We start from the raw sequence: 16,807 nt of genomic DNA, 5'->3' as shown, positions 1-16,807 counted from the left end.
CAAAATGGATAGAAGAATAACCAGAATGGCAAAGGCTCAGCCAATGATCACCTCCAGGATGATCAAAGACAGTCTGGAGTTACCTGTAAGTACTGTGACAGTTAGAAGACGTCTGTGTGAAGCTAATCTATTTTCAAGAATCCCCCGCAAAGTCCCTCTGTTAAAAAAAAGGCATGTGCAGAAGAGGTTACAATTTGCCAAAGAACACATCAACTGGCCTAAAGAGAAATGGAGGAACATTTTGTGGACTGATGAGAGTAAAATTGTTCTTTTTGGGTCCAAGGGCCACAGGCAGTTTGTGAGACGACCCCCAAACTCTGAATTCAAGCCACAGTACACAGTGAAGACAGTGAAGCATGGAGGTGCAAGCATCATGATATGGGCATGTTTCTCCTACTATGGTGTTGGGCCTATTTATCGCATACCAGGGATCATGGATCAGTTTGCATATGTTAAAATACTTGAAGAGGTCATGTTGCCCTATGCTGAAGAGGACATGCCCTTGAAATGGTTGTTTCAACAAGACAATGACCCAAAACACACTAGTAAACGGGCAAAGTCTTGGTTCCAAACCAACAAAATTAATGTTATGGAGTGGCCAGCCCAATCTCCAGACCTTAATCCAATTGAGAACTTGTGGGGTGATATCAAAAATGCTGTTTCTGAAGCAAAACCAAGAAATGTGAATGAATTGTGGAATGTTGTTAAAGAATCATGGAGTGGAATAACAGCTGAGAGGTGCCACAAGTTGGTTGACTCCATGCCACACAGATGTCAAGCAGTTTTAAAAAACTGTGGTCATACAACTAAATATTAGTTTAGTGATTCACAGGATTGCTAAATCCCAGAAAAAAAAAATGTTTGTACAAAATAGTTTTGAGTTTGTACAGTCAAAGGTAGACACTGCTATTTTTTTGAACACACCCCTTTCAACTAATTGCCCAATTGCACAGCCTTAAGAGCGTGCATATCATGAATGCTGGGTCTTGTTTGTTTTCTGACAATCTACTGAACCTACTGGTAACTTGTTTGCCACGTAGCAATAAAAAATATACTAAAAACCTTGATTATTCTGGTTAGTCACATTGTACTGCTATTATTTTGAACAATACTGTATATGTCAGTTGATTTATTTTTGTATTCACTGCACAAATTCAGGGTTTGTATACTTTGCAAATATCATTATGGAGACATTTAGGTCTGAAGATAACGTCTATATAATATTCCATATTCTAATCAGATCTGATGTGATCCAGTATTTTGTGCGTGGACCACATTATATTTTTTTTCATATCTTAGAAATTTATGGAACGCTTCACTTTTAATGTCTGTTTTGCAAATTACTTAATGGAATGTAGTTTAGGCAGTTTTTAGCTCCTGTTTATTTTAGGTGCTCATGTTACTCAGTGCTTGTGGTCTAACTGAATCTCAGCACATACAAATAAACCAAGCACATTAAGAATACATTATGGCTATTAAACAAATGTTGTGCTAAGATATTCTTTTAAGTATTTCTTGTTTTTGCGCATATTAAAATGAAAGGCTAAATTGAGTCATGTAATATTTTATTCATATTTCCTCGAAAGATTTTGTCTTCCAGTTCTTGAAAAATGAGTATTATACATAACCAAAATACTGTATAACATTGTATGTTTGGCAATAAAGGAAGTCAGTGTTAATCTGTCGGTCATAAATACAAAAACTCAGATGAGCAGAAAAAAAAAATAACACCAAAAAAAAACACACTCCACACTTCACTCCACAATGAGCTGAATATTAAGCTGTCTTGAACTCTTCTTGGCATCTCACCAGTGAGTTACTCTGACTTCTAGAGTCTAAGTGCTCTAATTTTAAAACTTACAATAATGTGTTCAGAGCATCATTTAAATATTATGGCCAAAAATATATGTATTTGCCATGTAAAAAAAAAAAATGCTTCAAACAGTACCCAAGGCTATTTTCTAGACGTTTTATATTTTGAAACAACATAAATAAGTATGTAATGAATTAACTTCCAGTGAGTAGACCACTATCTTATTTTCCCATTCTATACCCACAATACATTCTTTTGAATAAAAAATTCTCTTAAGTAAACGCTTTAGTTTTTTTTTTTTTTTTTTTTTTTTTTTTTACATTGACAATGTAGATCAACACAATTTCCAACAGTCCATAATACAAAAAAATAAGAGGTTTAAAGTAAAAAGGCAGTAAAGGTTGTTCTTTTTTTCCCCTTTCTGAACCAGTGTTAATCACAGCATTTCCTGACAGTCTTATGTTAGCTCTGTGATTCATTTAGGGGAAAAACCTGAGCTCTTCTGCTTGTACGGTATTTGATCTTTTCGTAGATTGCTGTAAATTCCCTTCATTTTATTTTTATTCACGGGATGACCAACAGGTCATTATCAAAAAACAAACATCATGCCACTTTGTAGATCAGATTTGTTCTCTGAGGTCTCTGTTAGGATATCGTGATATCTTCGCTGTGCTGGTGTTGAACGCTCCTCCTGACAGGGACGTTATAATGGCGATCGTCCTCTGTGACGATACACACGCAGGGCCACTCCTGCTTGTGGTCGTCTGGGTAATGCGTCACAAATTCCTCTGTGTCAGTCATATATAGACGGAAGGCTTGAATGGTGTGCTTTAAGGCATAGCCCAATAGAAACATCTCTACCTAAAACAAAGCAAATTTTTTTGCCAGTATATATTAAAGCAGGAGTCTACAAATTGAAAAATAGAGAAACAGAGTCGTAAGTTTGTTGATGTCATCATACTTGCCTGTTCTACCCCTCCACTGAAGCCGATCTGGCTCAGGTGATTGGCCAGAAGGGTTTGGGGGTTTTCTGATGTGTCGCGGGCAAAAAGAAGCCAGCAGAACACAGGCACTTCTTGATCTGCCATCATGTTTTGATGAAGCTCAACAGCTTTGGCTAGCATTAGAAACTTTAGTGCTTCCAGAAGACCATACTCCTCTTCCCCACCTTGAAACACACACTCACACAAATTGTGCTTCTCCTCTGGGCTCTCACAGGCCACTGCTGCCTGCCACTGAATAAAAAGCATATCAAATATACAAATGCATGAAAACAGAAATTATCATGATATTTTCTCTAATTAAACTAAAAAGAAACATAATTTTACTTGGTAGAGGATAATGTACACTAATTGTTGTAACTGACCAATCACTACCAGTTGTGTAATACTGTAGTGTATATGTAATAATACACTACTGTTTATTTACTATTAAATTAATATTTTATATTATTGCCTGTCCGATACAACCAAGTGATGTCTGAAATCTGTATAATACTACATCAATAATGAATCATGAATACATTTTGACTTCAAATAAATGAAAAAGTAGTTTGATTTTCTTGAATTTGGCAAACACAAGGGACTGTATCAATCACAAAATCCATTTCATGTGCAACATATTCATTTTTGAAAGTAATATTAGATTGCGTGCATTCCATTTGTGAATACAACATGGAATGGAATGTACAAAATGTCCGAAAACTATTTTTGGGTGTAATGCATTTGTGATACAGACAGACCCTTTTTCCATGAAATCAGGCACCCTTCAAAATATATAAACAATACAATTTTAGAATTGCCAGATGTAAACTCACAATGGTGAGCAATATAAAGTCAGAATTGTGAGTTAAATGCTTTAATTACCTTTTTCCATGGACTTTACTGTCACTTTTGATTAATTAAATAGAAAATTACTCATTTTGTTTGAATATTATATATTTAATGTACAGCACAAAAAAAACAAAAAAAAAGAGAGAGAGATTCACCTTCTTCTTAAGGAGATCCAAATAACATTTCAGTCTCTCCACAGAACTTTCCTTCTCATTCTCTGGCTTGCATTCTGAAGGAAACACCCATCGAGCAATCAAATGCTCCTGAGCTTCAATCTTCTCTGGTAACTGTGAGAATAATCAGCAGCTGTTAATCTGAGCTAGAAAACAACACCCACATTAGCTACATTTACACACATCCAAATAATCTGTTTCTAATCAGATTGATAGCTATACTATATCAAAAATATAGTACCTGTGTCACAATGTGTGTTTATTTCCGGTTTATGTTATAAAAACGTGTTTATTTATGTTTCATGTCTTGTGAACTGCTCAAGTTCATGAAACGTAATATTTACTTAACATTTGTCCAAAAAAAAAAAAAAAAAAAACCTTTTTTTTTTTTTTTTTAGCTGTGTCAAGGCAAAAGCTCATGTTCATATTCGCTCTGGTGACATTATATGGTGACGTTCTTTGTTTCTGCATGCAATAACTGGGCAATACGCATGCAATTTAGTTTTGTATGAAATACAAGTAATGCACATGTAAACGAATATGTGAACTGGATTGCTATGTTTACAGTTCATATAATCAGAACTATAAGAATATAAAATCAGACTGGATTCATTCTGACTGATGAAAATTGCATGTTAACTTGTCTACTGTCAGCTTATAAACCTTGGTTTGGGTAGAAGCCATAACGAACAATCAGTACTCTTTCTCCATGTCACCTGCACCCAGGATCAAGTTGCTTATTTGTCAGCTAAAATCTACAGAATGTATTGCAGTCAAAATTCTAAATATTGGAGAGGGTTTTGTTCACCCGGCCCCTCCTCATCAGACTAGACGCATACACAGGTTGCCGACACCAACAAGAACGAGCGCACTTAACAATCAATGAAATTAAATTAAATGCGCTGTGTTTTCCACCAACTGGCAACCCGGGGAGCCAAAATACAATTGGGTAAACTGGCAGTGGGCGAGTTTCACAAACCAAAACAAAGATCGACATTCCGGCCCGGAAAGAATATATTTGAGGGAGAATAACTGACTTTAGCAGTGTTTTTCAGATAAACAGGTGTGCTATTATGGTATTTTTTATGCTTTAGCAGTCATATACAGCACCTTTAAAGTCACTTTAAAGTCGACTTACATTTGGAATCTACCCTGACTGAAGTTATTACAAGTACAGAGGTCTCCTCACCAATAGAAAGTCTTCATCCTGCAGCCAGGTGGGCATATTTGTGCTGTTTGCCAGCACCTGAAACAGTGTGGCTCGTAGTGCACAGTAGTTATCGCCTCTGACTCTTCTCAGACCGCTAAAGCTACGGGACATCTCACTGTAGCCCTTAAAGAAACACACTGAAGCAAGTCAGACTTCTTAAACAAGCATGTCAATCAAAATTGCAATAGCATACTTTAAACACATTTTGGGGGGAAAATATGAAAAAGTTAGTTAGGTCACCTTTCTGATGAGAGTGCTTTTGGTTGTGTTTCCTTTCCATTCTCTCTCACTGTAGGCCAGTATGTCCACAGCTGGTGCTACACTACATTGGGTCTCTACACCAGGAACTAGACAAGAAGAAAAACAAATCATGACAAATACCCAATGAGATGTTCATCGGGTTGCAGAGAACCTTTGGACCTTTTCACATTTTCATTATGATTTGATTGTCTGTAATCCAATTACTTGAAGGGATAATTTACAATAGCTTGTTTGCAATCATGCGTTTCTGATGACACGTGAAATTCAGATTGGAGGGCAGGAAGTGAAAAGCAGAATGGATGAGATGGAGGAAAGTACCACTATTACAAGAGAAAGGTATAAACAGAAAATCACAACATATGTTGGACATGATCCTTCTGTTATGAAGAGGAGCCATTGCATGTCATTGAAGCAGTGGATACAGGCCAAGGAACTAACCCTGATTGCAAACAAGCTATTTCTAAAGTGAATCCCGCATATATACGAGGCATGCAGGATATATGTCACTCCTGAAACTTTGCTGCATGTACAGGTATGTGGTTCTGTTAACAACACATTTTACAAAACAAAACTTTTATTCAAATTCTGAATTGATTATAGCATAGAAAGTTAGCGAATAGTTCTGCTTACGTATAATCATTAAAAAGCTCACTCACTTGTCGCAATCTCACTATGTTCTGCTTTCTAATCAATGAAGCTCTATAAGCTGCACATATTGTATGATATCTAATTTACATCGCGTCTACGTGTGCTGTTTAGCATTGAGTATATTCTGACTGTCTCATGCTAAATATCTGAGAGTTGACAGCCCTGTATCTATGTATATATTTAATTATTAATATCTTATATTAACCATTTGCACACATGGGCCTTATCCTACTCGGTTCCTCCCAACTGCAGAAGCAGCTTTAAAAGCCACCTTTTCCTGCATTTTTCAGTTAATTTCTAGCCTTTCCCCTCCCTTACGAAATATATTAAAATATATAAAATAATTGCATTTAAAAAAAATAAAATAAAAATACTGTTTAAAACTGTAAAGCTATTTAAGCACAGTCTGTATTGTAAAAAGCACTGTATGGATACAAGTTACTTGACTTGAAAAGTAAACGATGGGGTGAAAAAAACAAAAAATACAGATGGACCAGAACTCCATTTGTCAGAAAGGTCTGTATTGCTAATAAGAGTATCAAAACTGCGTTACATTGATAAGCCCATTTTTAAAGAATTCAGTTTTTAAATTTTTTGGTTCCAAAAAATAAAGAAGGGTATATGGCATTAGATTAACACCAGGGGTGAATAAATGATGACTTCATTTTCAGTTTTAGGTAAACTAGTCCTTTAACTGCTATTAGATGCGATTAGATGGTCTTGATACCATGACATAAACGAAAAAATCATGAATACTTATGAGCTCCAGCAGTGGTTTGGATGGCTTGTTATTGCTGGCTCCCATTTCAATCTCCTCAGCTCCCAGATATAGGTCTGCACTCCTATGGGATTAAGAGGAACAGTCATGCATATGATGTTAAGTATGATGAGTAGTCATGAGGAGTCTAGCTGGAAGAGCTGAAACTGTTATATTAAAGTACAACATCTCAGATGATAATGATTCATCATGCAGGGCAAGTCTTACTGGACCTAAAGAGGCTTTGTGATGATTCTTTAGCTCTTTTATGTCAGTTGTTCACATATAGTTTGTGAAAATCACACTATTATAAATTGTATGGTTCGATTATTGTAAATATAGTTCTGGTTGAAGGGGTTGCAAGACTAAGCATATTCCTGTCTTGTCATTCATTTGTCTAATTAACAACTGATTCTGGTGTCCAAATGCTTTGACCGTCTGCTTTCCAAACTAAAGATATTGCTGGAAATCAGAATAAAAATAAAAAATTTAAAAAGACACACATACTCATCCAATGCCCCGTGCACTTCCTCCACACTCTCTTCCGTATCTTTCTGAATCAGCTTCACCTCTACTGTGCTACTGCTGAAAAGGATCTCTGATTTTGGGGTGGCAGAAGTGTCTTCTTTTCCTTCGTTTTTCTGTGCAACACTAGCTTCATCTTCCGTTTGTTGAGGACGAGTTTCTGCAGCATTTACAACTTCCTCCACTAATTTTACCTCGCTCAACACAGGAACATCACCAATGGCCTCAGTGTCTTCTACAGCAACTGAATCACTGTGAACGAGAAATTATAGAGTGGTTATTGGGCAATTCTGACATATGTGTGTGTGTGTCTGTGTGTGTGTGTGTGTACACTTATACACATTATATATTACTTACATTTTGCTTTCTTATTTCATAGTCTTAAAAATTAGGCTCACAATGCTATTGGGAGTCACAATATTCTCTGTAATTAGTTTGATATGACACTTCTGCATGAGCTCTAAATGAATAAATATATCTGAAATAAATACATGTTGGGAATAACTAAATAAAATTAATATATTTAAACAAATAAATACATAAATTTATTAAATATAAAAAAGAGAGAATAAGTAAAATGTAAAAAAGAATAAAAATGTATGTAAAACTAAATACATAAAACAATTTATTACATAAAGGAAAATCATAATAAAAAATTTATTCGGAGCTACATTTTAGTACAAATATATATATATATATATATATATACACACACACACACACACACACACACAAATGAACTATATTTGTTTTTATCAATCATGTATTTTAATATTTACTCTCATGTTATATTATCTGTCTATCTATTTTTTATTATTATTTATGTAGACTTTGAAAATTTTAACCACTGGCCCTTAGCATTGAGCCCTGTAAACTTTGCCAAAGGTCACCATAATCTACAATCATAAATGTGTTTCCAAAATAAAGTTGAAACGAATGTTGGTCAGACAGCAATTCTCTTGTAGAATTGCTTGAAGAACTTCTGTATAAATGCTACTTAGACATGATAGACATGATACACCATATATATATATATATATATATATATATATATATATATATATATATATATATATATATATATATATCTCTGTGGTGAACATGAGAGTTTTGCACCACCTAACGGTAATAATAATGTATAGCAGGAAGTACTAACCTTGGTTCAGGGAGTCTAGTTTTCTCAGTGGGGCTTGATGACACTGAATGACTAGAGTCCAGGCCATTCTGAATGGGTTCTGAAGTCTCGTGCTCTTGCTCTGCTAACTTTTCATTCTTCTCTAGATCTTCCACAGAATTCATTACTTCAGGTTTGTCCATATCAGTAGTGCTTTATTAGAATAGAGAAATTAACTAGGGTTATTAGTTAACTAACACTAAAACCATTATTAAAAAAACAAACAGACAAACAAAAAAAACTTATTTAAAATAAACTGAAAAATATTTAACTGAAATAGAATAAAATATAAAAACCTAAACTTATTTTAATTCCCTTAATTGCCAAAGTAGCATCTCTCATTTTCATTTAGATTATAAATAAAATCAATTTAAAAATCCAAATAAAAATAATAAAAAATATAAAACTAAAACTATAATAGTATCTCGATGATAGTAAAATAAGACATACATATATTGCCATATAAATATACAGTAGTCCGACCCGACTGCATTTATTTTCGCACCCAAATTTTCGGACCCGAGCGATAAAGGTGCAGTAAGAGATCTTAGAAAATGCTAACATTAGCCTGTTAGCGCTGAAAGCAAACATCCCATCCTCCCTGAAATCGCTGTCCAAAGCCATGCCCCAGCCCAAACAGATTTATGCTCACAGACCAGAATACCAGAGACAACGTTACTACAATATGCTACATCAGCAGTTCCCAATTCTAGCCCATGTTCCAAAGTGAAGTAAATGCCCAGGGAGTATGGAGTTATGAACACGGCGTAGGGATCATATTGATCAGAACACAGTTCATTCATATAGCTCACTTCTAACAAGTTGATAATCTAAATTAATTAAGTGGGACATTCAAAATGTGAACCACTGGGCTACATCGTGTGTCATTCACCCGTGAGAAAACTTTACAGGTACTACAATACCAGGAAGGAAGACCGGGTTGTTGATGTTTGTCTGCCATTCTAGCCATTCATTTTGATTGGATGTACATTTCTTGGTCCTACACCTTCCACAGAATATATAAATACAGATAAATACATGTAGAACACTTAACTTAATGATTGCTATTGGGATGTGAAGAGACTTTCAACCAGCATAACAACAACAAAAAAAGTTTCTGAAGACAATCAACTATTGCACCTTTAACAGGGACATATGGCCATCGCAGTCAGTAAAGAAAAACCCTGGTGTCCTGCTGACGGATTTGGCAGCATCTCCATTAATTGTATTTATTTGAAATGTATTTAATTTATTATTACTTTAAGTTATTGTCTACCTGAAGCCGCCTTCCGCCTATCTCTGACAAACGATTGACCACAAGTCATTCATTTCCAATAGAGAGTAGTGCGGGAACTGCGTGGACTTCCGATGCGTATGTTGAAAATTCTGATCCAATTTGAGATTTGGATGCATTTAGCCGCCTTTCCACTGCACACGAACATTCTGACATGACTTTGGCATTTCTCCCCCTAGTGACAGTTGCACAGAACTTTCAAACTGCTTGTGCAGCAACCGTTACCACAGCATATTCACCATCGTAAAATTAATCATTTTAATGAATATAAAAAAATGCACTTAACATCAAATTGCAAGAAGTAGCTACATTAAAGTGATTGAGTCTTATCTTAAAACAAACAAACAAACAAAAACATTTATTTTAAATTACACGAGACACAAGGCAACTTAATACCAAACTCAACCCGCGTTCGAGGCATTTGTCGAAGTTTTGGACCCCAACCCACTAGGGTTTCTGGTCAGACCTCAGGTTTTCGGCTCTAAGTAGGCCCGTAAAGATATTTATGCAGTATTTCAGTGTCACATGATCTAAAATTTCTACTGGTTGCAACATTTCTAGTAGTTTTTATTGTGTCTATCTGTATGTCGCCCGCCCCAATATGGACACTTAATTCCAGATCTATAGAAAAATTATGTGGAATTTTCCAATTTTATTGATATTTTAATTTAATTTGCATTTAAATAATTAATTTACTCATTCATTCAATCATTACCTGTCAATTTGTGTAGAGGTTTTAGATGACAGTTGCTCTTGACTCTCAGTTTCCAAGGCTTCTTCATTCACTTCCTGGACTATGTCTTCTTTTTGAGGCAGCTTTTCCACCTCCATGACATCAGCATTCATTTCATTCTCAACTTTCAGACTCCCAGGGTCCTTCACTAGACCATTGTCTATGGCAGGAGAGAGTCCATTGGTAATATCTACATCTGGAGATGAAGCTTCCTGTGAATGTTCCTGAGTTTGTGAAACTTCAGATGCCACTTGTTTCTGCTCTGCCATCTCAGAATGAGTATCCTCTGAACTTTTGTCCTCTACGTCATCTGTTTGCTCAGTGATGGGTTCCTCAGCAGTCACTTCCACTACGCTTTTCTCAATAACATCCGACTCATTAGACTGACCTAAACTGGATGGGTCAGGTTCTGTGCTGCTGTTGTCCATCAGTGAAATGTCCTCAGTGTCATTAAGACCAGCCTCTTCATGTGTCACTTCATTGCTGTAATTCAGATTTAGTTCTTTACTACGGATAATTTCCTTCTCATCTCCACCTGTCATCTCCACAAGTGTTTCTGGCTCTGGTTGGGAGGAGTTCTTCTCAGATTCTACCTGAGCAAGCGCAGTTGCCTCTTGAACAGGTGCTTCCTTAACAGGGGTCTCAAGAGCAGGTGCAAGTGTTGAGTCTGAACTTGTTGCGGTAGCACCTGCATCATCTGTCTGAGCAGCTGTGATGTCTACCTCTTCAACTGACTTGTCTTGACCCTCTACCTCCCCTTTCACTGAGGCAACATTCTCCGCAAGTGCTTCATCTGAAGATGCTTCTGAGACTTCAGCTGCAATGTTCTGGATTTCTTCAGTGATTTCAGTCTCTGGTTTTGGTGGTTCTGTAGCTAAGATTACAGTTTCTGTTGGAGCCGTTTCAAGAGAAACTTTTTGATTAACTTCAGCTGTAGGATGGACATTAGTATTTAATTGTGACATTGTTGTAGAGTAAGAGCTCTTTGGTTCAAGAAGTTGGGCATTTGCATTTGGCTGTTTGGTTATAACTGATTCACCCAGCTGTGGTTTTGTTTCATTTTCATGCCTGTTGGGAGATTTGAAATGCATTTATAAGTCAAATGTGGATGTTATGGAAAGAACATGAAAAACAGGATTTACTAGTTTGATGTACAGCACTCAAACATTCTCAATGAAATGTTCTCTTTAGCCCATGTATGTAAAAAATAAGGCATAAAATTAGTTGAAAATGTAAATAATTCAGAATTTGTTAGTACCGTCATCAATATTATGAGGACATAACTATATGACTTTTGTGTTTGCATATAAATACCTATTCAGAATTAAAAAAAACATTGCCCATCCAAAAGAACAGCAGCACAAACTGCACCAAGTGTTTAGCTTAGCTAATCAAAAGTAGTCAATTACATATAGACGTCTTAAAGCTAGAGTACAAAAGCACCCTGCTTAATTCAAGGTGTCAAAGTGACATTGTAAGTGGACTACAGTCAAATGCGTGATCTAGAATATTTTAAAAATAAACCATCCACGATAGTTCTGTTTCATGCCACGTTAGTTAGAAAGTAAATCATTACCTGTGCTCTTCTTCTGAAGTTGGACTGGTGCAGACATCCGTTCCTGCCTTAGTTGATGTATTTGATTCAGAACTATGCAGTAAACCTTTAGTCTCGTCTTCTGTATGGTAACAAGGGTTTTTTTGTCCACAACAATCCCAAACGCTCCCCATGCTGGCACAGTCTGAAGTGATAGCTTTCAATAAATCCACTTCTCTGGGTTTAAGTTCAGACCAAAGGATGTGCCGTTATCTAAAGCAAGCCGCTTCCGCTTCCAGAGGGCTAGCCATATACAAATATTATTTCTCCAGACAAGATTCTATATACCTCGTACCAATACATGTGAGCAGTGTCTGTAAATATCGTGTATCTGTAATGACTTGTTTCTACATGAGCTGACCATAAACTGCACTTTGGAGTATCTGGTCATCTGCTCAAACCTGCAGATTGAAAACAAACACAAAGACCAACATGAGCATTAAACATGCCATTTCTGATCATCTAAAGACACAAGTTGCAGGAAAATAAAAAAAAATTGTAAAACTCTAAAAGGTTCTTACATTTAGGGGATCTTATATTAACAATTAGTAATTTTACAGTTTTAACAATAACTGTAGTAAATATGGAGACTATGTTTTGGTCGAACAGGTGTTGTTGAACAAATCTTTTAACTGAACATATCCTTGTTCACTTCCATGCATTGATTCCTTTTTCATTCACAGAATTCTATTTATTTTGATACTGTTTTATGAGCCAACTATTATGAATTGTTTTATCTTCACAGACAAAGCCTACAACACTAGCGAATAGCATTCACGGCTTAAACTCCCTATTGGATTTTTTTTCCCCCAAAACCAAGGCAACTGAAAAGTTGACAGGCACTTTTGCACTCTGTAAAACTTGTTTCCACTGACTCTGGATTTTGTGCCCTATTTGAGTGGTAAGCCATTTGTGGTGGTTTCCAAAAACATAGTGGACATTATTGGGGCACCCTCAGTCAATTTGCTGACTCACACTCACTTCTAAAACATTAGTGCTCCTCTTGCTGGATCTGTCTGTTGCTTTGGACAGTTAACCACCAGGCCCTTCAGGGTCTCTCGGAGGGGTGAGATGTCTAAGCATCAGCATCTAACTACTGGGATGCCTCAAGGCTCAGTACTTGGACCAATTTTCTTCTTCATCTACAAGTCATCTCTTTAATCTGTAATTCAGAAATATGGCTTTTCATATCACTGCTATGGTGATGACATAACTCTACTTTTCATTCCAGCCCAGATGATCCAACAGTAGCTGCTCGCACCTCAGCCTGCCTGTAAGCCATTTCTTGCTGGATGAAGGGCCATAACCCTCAACTCAACTTTGCATGACACAACTGCTTGTGGTATCCGCCAACCCAACACTTTACCACAACTTCTCCTTCCAAATAGACGCATCAACCATAACTCCTTCCAGGACAACCCGGAACCTTGCAGTTGTAACTTGTGATCAGTTAACTCCTTGTCCAAGCTCTTGTTCTATCCAGGCTGGACTATGGTAACTCCGTTTTGGGCAAGCCTTCCAGCATGTACTTTAAAACCTCTGGAACTGATCCATAATGGAGCAGCAAGAGTGGCCTTCAACAAGCTGAAGAGAGTGCATGTCACACCTCATTTTGCATTGGTTGACAATAGCCGCTTGCATTCAAATTTAAGGCACTGATGTTTGCCTACAGAACAACCCACTGGCTCTAGAGGAAGGGCCAGATAGCCCTTCAAACTAAGATTTTTCGGGACCACACTTCAAACGAAGGGGTATGAAATATCTCGGAAACATGGCTACTACAGCGAACAAAAAGACACATAAATGTAAGCTTTTTTGGCATAAATAAAGATTTTAACGAAAAATAATAATTTGTTTTGTTACATTCAATTGTGAGTCCATATTAACGGTCATGTTACTGAAAGAAATGTTTGCAAAAAATCGCTAATATTTGCTAATGTCATATTACAGACTGCATGATAGTGCCACAGCATACAGTATGGTAGACATTGATGGGGGCTAATCCCCCCAATAATTAGAAATCACTAAACCATTTTCTCAAAAATTACCTATTTGAGAGACAGAGAGAGAGAGAGAGAGAGAGAGATAGAAGTTGCGTGTATTTGCATCTGTGCATTTATCTTTTTAGAGTGAGTTTACTTAAAAACAGCGATTGTATCCTTTCGTCGCTGGAAAATATAATGTAGCGATTCAGTATTTAAACCATGGTGCCACAATCCTTAGGAGAATATTTTCTCCTACCCCTTGACACTCTGTTTCAAAGGACAAAAGGAAGGGGTAGGCGGAGGGGTAGGGGTAGGGGAAGGGGAAGGGGAATAAAATAGAATTGGGATTGGGCCTTGGACTTGTCACAGCACTTACATGTTGTTGTCCTTTTGTTTGTTTAATTGCTTCTATTATCCTCATTTGTAAGTTGCCTAAGTTAAAAGTGTCTGCTAAATTATTACATGTAAATTTCAAGTTAAATGAGTCAGCTGAATGAATTCAAATCCCTAGTTAGGTAAATTTGTGAAGAATGAAGAGTTTCCATTCTTTGCTGAATTTATTTGAAATACTGTAAAATAACCCAAGAGCAAATTCAAACTTAAAGGGGGGATTGAAATGCTCATTTTCACTCAATCTCCTGTTAATCTTGAGTACCTATAGAGTAGAACTGCATCCTTCATATCTCCAAAAAGTCTTTAGTTTTATTAGATTTATAAGAGAAAGATAGTCTGTACCGATTTGTTCCGGAAAAACACGAACCGCTGGAGGCGTGACGTGTGGGCAGAGCTAAAGAATCACGAGCGCGAGTAGGCTTTTGCGTTGAGAGCATTTGGAAGTTGTGACATTACCGTGAGGAAAAAAAAAAACATCATACAAAACAAACCATGGCTAACAGTCAGATTCAGCCATTTATTTATGATCCAGAATCAGATGCCGAGGCTGAAACTGAACGAGAGCAGCAGCAGCAACGACTCGCTCCGGGTCTCCGGCATGGCGGACGCACTAACAAGGAGGCAGAGATATTTTAAGCAGTTTTACTCACCGCCTGCGGTTCCAACACACGATCGTGACCCTTTTTCGTTGGGATTGCATCATCCTTAAGAAATAAACGATACGCAAATCCGTCGTCAAACTGGGCCTTGTTTGTAAAACAAGCATCTTCGAAATGCAGGGAACAAACAAAAACACTTGCACAACTCCGTCGATGCTCTTTAAAAATAAACTCCGTCCACTGGTCCCTTAATGTCTTTTTTTTTTTTTTTTTTGGTAATCTGTGCAGGGTTGTCTTGCCCTCGCAACCAAAAACATACTTCTTTTGTGACATTTCGCTCTCGCTCTGATCAGTGAAGTCTGTTGTGCTCTCATTGCTCTGCTATACGGTAGCGTGTGCTCTTCCGGCAGAAGTGCCCTAGGACCTATATAAGGAAATTCCGCTCCATCTAAAGTCACACAGACCCATACTCAAAAAAACTTTCCGAAACTTGTGACAAACCGGAAGGAGTATTTTTGGAACAAAAATACTCCTTCAAACGTACAACTTAATTTTTTTAACTTTGTCCATGTTTAGCATGGGAATCCAACTCTTTAACAGTATAAAAAACTCAGTATGCATGAAATAGCATTTCACCCCCCCCCCCCCCCTTAAGTTATTAGCTTAAATACATATTACTAAATATTGTACAAAGTACTTTCTTAACTTCAGTAGGTATATTATTTTTTATAACAGTAACCATGTCATACTTGCACAGCTCAAGAGTCACTCCATGAGCCAGAATGACACGAAATATAAACAGGCCGTTTATATCAATAAGGTTTATAGTTTTCTAATTGATTTTGATTACTTTTTAAAACCTCCAGTATACTACAGCTATTTCATAAGGCCATTTGCAACAAAAATTGACTTTCAATTTTACCTAGATTTTAGCACTAGATGTTAGTTTTCCGTGCCGTACAGTATATTATTCTTAGTTAATTGTGAGTTAGTGTTTGTACATTACGCATGCGATTGAAGTTGTTTTGCGGCGCAAGGCACAAGTGTCCACAACACTCAGAATTATGACATTGTTTACCACAGATTCTATTGCAACACTCTGTCTGTCTAACATATATCTATATCCAATAAAGCACTGATATTCCCCTAAAAAAGAGGTCCACAATATTCCTTTAAGCAAACAGAATGTATTTATTTCAGATTCCCAAGCTCAGCGATTTTTAACAAGATCCAGCAAGCACATGTGAACTGTCAACACACTGCGTTAGATTAATTGATATTTTAGATCGACAAAATTTGTATGGCATGAACTTTGAAATACTCTAACATCACAATTCCTACCTAAATGTGAAGAGTTCTCCATTTGCTTGTCAAGACAGACGACCACTTTTTTGCGTCCAGGAAGATCGACGTGTATTAATGGACGTCTGCAGTTTCACTTTCGTCTAAGAATATACTCCCCACAGGAAACGGTGAACGTCTAGGCTCTCTACTGATAATATCGTTTCTTGTCTAATAACGTGCTTTGAACCAAAAGAGGGGCGGAAACGTCAAGCCAGTTCTTCCTTCATAGCACTTGAAGAGGGCAGTGCATGGTCTCAGATTAACGGAATGTAGTGAAACCTGATTCTAGAGGTCTCCATATCCATTAGACACACATCTACACAGTCCACAACTGTCCTGAACTCGCATTAACCCAGTCTGTCTAAACATAGCTAAGTTTACTTATTTAATTTTTTTTTTTACACCTTTGCATAGTTCTGTTAAAAAAAAAAAAAAAAAAGAAAAAAAAAATCTTAGTTTCAGAATTAACTTA

The 16,807-nt window shown here is 36.8% G+C and overlaps 1 protein-coding gene across 2 annotated transcripts; it reads right to left on the bottom strand.

Moving 5' to 3' along the window:
• Positions 1–1,281: 1,281 nt before the first annotated feature.
• LOC113066034 (fibrous sheath CABYR-binding protein-like) lies at positions 1,282–16,682 on the bottom strand. 2 transcript variants are annotated; one of them, XM_026237613.1, is made up of 11 exons: positions 16,333–16,660; positions 11,997–12,415; positions 10,403–11,488; positions 8,376–8,546; positions 7,202–7,471; positions 6,694–6,779; positions 5,269–5,375; positions 5,008–5,151; positions 3,801–3,932; positions 2,779–3,048; positions 1,282–2,674 (listed from the first exon to the last, which is right to left on the bottom strand). In XM_026237613.1, the coding sequence occupies exons 2-11, from the start codon at positions 12,146–12,148 to the stop codon at positions 2,459–2,461; spliced, it is 2,634 nt and encodes an 877-aa protein (XP_026093398.1). In that variant the 5' UTR covers positions 12,149–12,415; positions 16,333–16,660; the 3' UTR covers positions 1,282–2,458. The 2 variants fall into 2 exon arrangements, with proteins under 2 accessions (XP_026093398.1, XP_026093399.1); XM_026237614.1 differs by lacking the exon at positions 8,376–8,546 and having other exon boundaries at positions 2,441–2,674; positions 16,333–16,682.
• Positions 16,683–16,807: the final 125 nt, after the last annotated feature.

This window comes from Carassius auratus, chromosome 49 (genome assembly GCF_003368295.1).
Source record: "Carassius auratus strain Wakin chromosome 49, ASM336829v1, whole genome shotgun sequence".
NCBI lineage: Eukaryota > Metazoa > Chordata > Actinopteri > Cypriniformes > Cyprinidae > Carassius > Carassius auratus.
The sequence above is the reverse complement of the archived record's forward strand: the minus strand, read 5'-3'. Positions and strand labels throughout refer to the sequence as shown.